Source organism: Silene latifolia, chromosome Y, assembly GCF_048544455.1.
Source record: "Silene latifolia isolate original U9 population chromosome Y, ASM4854445v1, whole genome shotgun sequence".
NCBI classification, from domain to species: Eukaryota; Viridiplantae; Streptophyta; class Magnoliopsida; order Caryophyllales; family Caryophyllaceae; genus Silene; species Silene latifolia.
The window spans coordinates 119,743,002-119,749,020 of NC_133538.1; the positions used below are offsets into that span (position 1 = coordinate 119,743,002).

General features: G+C 36.8%; 1 protein-coding gene across 1 annotated transcript; it reads right to left on the reverse strand.

Moving 5' to 3' along the window:
- Positions 1-3,179: 3,179 nt before the first annotated feature.
- On the reverse strand, positions 3,180-4,517 carry LOC141628802 (uncharacterized). The gene is made up of 3 exons (XM_074441902.1): positions 3,867-4,517; positions 3,455-3,772; positions 3,180-3,350 (listed from the first exon to the last, which is right to left on the reverse strand). Exons 1-3 carry the CDS (start codon positions 4,515-4,517, stop codon positions 3,180-3,182), a joined length of 1,140 nt encoding a protein of 379 aa, XP_074298003.1.
- Between the last annotated feature and the right edge of the window lie 1,502 nt (positions 4,518-6,019).

Sequence of the window (6,019 nt, forward strand, 5' to 3'; positions counted from 1 at the left end):
AAAATAATATAAAAATAATACAAAGACGGTAATAAGTTATTTTATACAAAACGAGTCGGAAATGTTAAAGATAAAAATTTCATATAAAGACGGTAATTAATTAATTCAATTGTTTTATAATACAAAAACGGTATTTAATTATTTTATACACAACGAGTCGGAAATATTAAAGATAAAAATATAATATAAAGACGGAAATTAATTATTTGAATTGTCGAAAACTATAAAAAATAAAAAAAATATAATACAAAGACGGAAATTAATTATTTTATACAAAACGAGTCGGAAACAAAAAAAAAATGAAAAAAAAAAAAAAAAAAATACACGGTTGGGCCCTGGACGAAAAATTCCTTCGTCCATAATGGGCCTTGGACGAAGGAATTTTTCGTCCGGCCCAGTATTGACGAAAAATTCCTTCGCCCAAGGCCCATTATGGACGAAGGAATTTTTCGTCAATACACCTGGCCGACGAAAAATTTCTTCGTCCGTGCCCATCCGTACTTTTTTTTTTTTTTTTTTTTTTTTTTTCAATTGCTTTTTCAAATAAATCCGTCACAAAAACTATCATAATTCCGTCTACATTCATGGCATCTATCCTAATTCGGGATTCAAACGATAATAAAACATAAATTCTTAACAAAACTAAATCGTAAACTAACCTCGTTACTAGCTTCATTGTTGGAATCGTTGTTAAAATCGTTCCCGTTCATGTTGTTAATTACAAAACCCGACTTTTTTTTTTGTTTGAAATATTTTAGTGAGACGGTGACTTGTGTTTTAGTGAGACGGAAATTGCATTTCTGTTTTGAGACGGAAATTGCATTTTGGTGAGACGGATATGGAGTTATGATATGGAGGGCAAACTTGGAAATTTACGTTAATTGTCGACGATATTTAGTAATTTATCGACGACGTATAGCAGGACCCCTTTTAAGTGGCCCAATGATGAAAAGCCACCACTAGCAGGTGATGTGCACTAACAAGGCCCAAATAAAGCACCCCACCGCACGCATATGAATTATCACCCGATTTGCTTCACTTGATTCACTTCCGCTTGACCCGGTCTTATTCCTCTTTATCACTAGCTAACCCTGCTCCACTTAGTTTCTACATGACAAAAACACCGAACTAGTACGAAACTCTCGAAACATAATATGAATTGACTTAAATTAAGATATAACCACTACTAATCTATTTTATTCCAAAACGAGTGAATTATATTAACTCAAGTTATTAATTCCGACTAAGTTAAAGATAAAATGTGGGCCAAAAGCGGGTAAAATATAGTGTTATCAAATCTCCCCACACTTAGCTCTTACTCATCCTCGAGTAAGTACAAAAATATACTAAGGACCGATATTGTAAATATAAAGCAAATAGCGGAAACGCTTTATTATAATCAGTGTAATTTCTTGTAAATTTTTTGTTTAATCTCAATAAAAGTTTGTGTTTTTATAATAATAATGATGATGATGATGATGATGATGATGATGATGATGATGATGATGATGATGATATTAATAATAATAATAATAAGGATGAATTGATGAAAACCCCCTTAAATGTTACACTTTTTAAAACTTAACCCCTTATGAAATTTTTTTTAAAAATTAATACCTTAATGTGAACTCCGTTCACATTTTGGTACCTTAAGTGAAATCCGGTCAAAAAAAAGGGAATATTCCGGCCACTTTTTAAATTTCCCTCCAAATTCAAGATTTCATGCCCATTATACCCTTATTCATTGCTTTCACTGCTTCTTCCCTTCCTTCTTATACTTCATCATCTTGCCTCCTTCATTTATAACTCTTAATTTATTCTCAATCTCTCACTCACCATTTCAACTACAAGCCCTTCCTTCATATCTTCTTCTCCCTAAGGTAAATATTTTTATTTTATTCCACTCTTTAATTTCTATCTATTTATTTTGAGTTTGTAATCTTATTTTTGTTAATATATAGTTAGGGTTCATAAATTTGGGGGTAAATTGTAAATTGATTTTTTTTCCAGAAAATGTCGATGAGTAGGTCAGATTCTTCGTCAAGGTCTTCTTCTCATGCCCCACGGAAATGTTATTGCGGCATCCCAGTTCGTCGATGCAAGTCTTGGACGCAGTCAAATCCGGGACGATTATTTGAAGCTTGCAAATTTTACAACCCGGAAACAAATTTTCGTGGTTGTAACTTTTTTAGATGGGTTGATGAGTCTCAAACTGAGTGGCAAAGGAATGTTATTTGTGAGCTAATGAAGGAGAAGAACATCCTAAAAAGTGAAGTATCCATTTTGAAAGAAGATTTGCAATATGTTAAAGAAGAGAGGAAAAAAGGGAAGTTGGAGATAGAAAATTTGAAGAATGGCAAAGATGAAATAGTTGGAGTTTGGCGTCGTACAAGTAGCTATACATCAAAACTGATGTTCATGTCAGTGAAGATTGTAGTTATTGTTGTCTTGATTGTGCTATTTAGCAAGTTTATTTAGGTAGGTAGATGAGATGTAATAGGTAAGTTGTATGTGTTGATTTCATGCCTCATGGCCATTTTCCCTTCACTTGTAATGCCATGAGTTATTAGATGCTATGTACTAAGTAGTTGAACAAGTAGTTGAAGGAGGAATTCTAAGATTTCTACAAACAGTTGTTGCTCTTCTCAAATGTTGATAATGATCCTTAACATATCATTACTTCTTAAATGTCTTACAAAACATTAAAAATTGTTTGAACATAATACTGAGGTTACAACACAACCAAATACACATAATTGTTTCATCAAACTAGAAGACTACAAGACATAACAGGTTTTAGCATTGGCTTGATTGGGTTGCAATGATAAGAGGCTGACTTGCAGTTGCAGTTGTTGGAGCTGTTGTTGGTGCTGCACTTGCAGTTGTTGTTGGAGTTGTTGTTGGTCTTTGTCCTTCTTTTAGCAAAGATTGTTCCTTTGCTCGGTGGTCCATGGATTTGAGGACCTCGGTCTCCCTGGTTTTCCTGGTTGCTTTGGAGGGGCTGGTGGATTCTTGCAGGTCTTCTTAGTATGACCTGGTTGGCTACAATGGCTACAATTATGTGACTTTTTTTGCCTCTTCACAAATCTGCCCTCACCTTCACCAGGTTCTTTTCTTCTTTTTTCCGAGATGGCCTGCCGCTGCATCTTTCTCATGGGTGGGGGTAGAGGTTCAGCAGATTAGTCTTGGCCCAATGCTTCACTCCCGCATTGGGGCAACAACTGGCTCATAAGCTTTGATGTACTTGGCCTTAGTGTATGCCTCATCAACATAATCCTCGTGGGTTGAGCCTTGCTTTCATAAGAGCCGCCACCGCATGAAGACATGGCACTCCAGTGATATCCCAATGCCTACATGCACAAGTTTTTTCAAAGATATTGACGAATGGGCTCTCCTTTGTACACCACCTCGTATACACCCACCTCCTCAAGGTAATACCTTCATCGTACCTTACCTCCTCTCTAGCCCATTGCAAGTACTTACTTACATAAGGCATAACCTTTCCTTTATAATTGACCACACCTTCCCTCTTGTCAAAGTTTCTTTTCATTACATATCTCCTCATCCATTCCATATGAGTTAGGATGGGCTTATCCCTCACTTCTTTCAGTACACTATTAAAAGACTCACACAAATTATTAAGTAGCATATTTGACTTAGCTTGAGTCCCAAAGGCATGCCTTGACCAGTGTTGTGGGGGTATGGCCTTCAAATATTCATAAGCTTCATTGGATAATGACTTTATACCATCCATGTGATAGTTAAAGTCAGCCTGCATATATGTTAAATGATTAGTGACACCTGCCAAATTAGATTAGTATTTAAAAAAAAAATTCAGTAATTCAAGTCAGAGGATATGGAATTACCTCTGTTGTTGCTCTTGCAGCATTCCATAAGGCATCCTTGTACACTTGGCCACTGTAATTGAGCTTAAAGTTAGCCCAAATGTGTCTGACACAGTACCTCACTTCTGCTTTGGGCACCACAGTTCTCAAGGCATCAAGCAGCCCCTTCTGCCTATCTGACATGAATGTCATACCCTCCCCTTCCTCTTTGCCTATGTCATGGTTAAGTAATTCTAAAAACCATCTCCATGCCTCAGTATTTTCAACTTCAACAACAGCCCAAGCTACAGGGTATATATTATTATTCCCATCTTTGCCAACTGCCACAAGACACATACCTGGGAAAACACCTTTCAAGTGACACCCATCAATCCCTATTATAGGTCTACAACCCTCTTTAAATCCCTTCTTACAAGCATGGAGACAAATATACATTCTTTTGAAATAAACAGGTGGCCTATCAATACCACCACACACCACAAATGAGGAGGAACCTGGGTTATACTTCTGAATAGCTGATGCATATTCCCAAACCTTAGCATATTGGTCTTTGTCATTACCATAAATCATTTGTTTCACCCTAGACCTTGCTAACCAACACTTAGCATATGAAACTTCCACATTTAAAACTTGAAAAACATGATCTCTGAATTGCTTTAGTTTCCAATCCATGTTTGTTCTCCAAAACTCAAGAAATTTATCACTAAGTATTCAAGACACTTTCCTATTGTAATTTGACATTCCACAAGTATGTTCAAGAATCAAAGACTTAATCTGAAATTTCTGTCCCTTACCCAATGGTCTAGCATGCACTTTAAAGTAACACCTACTCTCTGGATCACATGTACAATTTTCTAAAGACCTGTGCCTTGACCTCACACTATCCCACCCACACTTGCATCTGTTCATGCACTGAGTAGTTATCCTATCACTAGCATTATGCATATAATAATAGTCATAACCATTTTCTATGCTATGTTGAACTAATGCCTTCCTCAAGATTATTGTATTTGCAAATTTAAGCCCTACTTTTAAAACAATTGGCCCCTTCAAATCAACAGATTCATTAAAAGTGTTGTAAGGATCTACCTCATCATTATCTCGAGCCCTCGAAGGCTTCGAGTTCATCGTAATCATCATCCCTCTCTTCATTGATTGCAACTTCAATGTCATCAATACCCCAGATATATGCTTCCCATTAGCTTGACAATTTTCGTGTTTAGATTGACTGAAAATACTTTCAACACCCTTTAGTATCTGCCCATCCTCTTTGTCATGAAACAAATCATCTTCATCAATCAAATCTTCCTCCCCAAACTGCCACTCACAAATCACTTATATCCTTTTCATTATCACCGCCTTCCTCGAATCAACAAACTCATCTTCGGAGTAGGATCTTTCAAGATTCTCTTCCTATTCCTTGTACTGCAGCAACAACTTCAATACCACTACTAGATCCCTCTTTTCTACCCTTAGCCCCTCCTCTTCCACTCTTCTTTTGATGAACTCCTAGATCTCGTACTAACAAACTACCCTCTTACCTTCACCTACCTTAGCTTTCCCTTTCCCTAGTCCAGACAACACAGCTTTAACTTGCCCTATGCATTTCAGCTCAGCTTTACCTTGATCTTTCCCCTCTGACACCTTAGTGACATCATCAGAAGCTGGTAGTTTAGGTGGAGTGGGAGTTTTTTGAAGGTTTTTTGAAGGTTGAGTGGGAGTTTTTACAAGCTTCTTTGAACTGACAGTGGGAGTTTTTTGAAGATTTTCTGAAGGTTGAGTGGGAGTTTTTACAGGCTTCTTTGAACTGACAGTGGGAGTTTTTTGAAGATTTAAGCAAGGTGGAGTGACAGTTTTTTGAAGGTGAAGCTTTCTCACAGGCGTTTTTTTTTTTTAAGTTCAGTGGGTGTATTAAATCTTCTAGGATCTCTCCTGGACCATTTTATGTCATCATTGTCTTCAATGAGAGGGTGTTGGGAAGTTATTGTTGCTGTCAGATTTGAAGGAATCTTTTGAGAGGGTGCCTTAAAAGCAAAAGTAGAATTGGGCAATGCATTTGTTGTGTTTGTCAAAGTCAAAGATTCTCTTGTGACATTTTGTGAAGATGATGATGCAGTGATGTTGGGTTGCAAAGATGGGCCACATTTTGGTAAGGGCTTAACTGGGGATAAGCC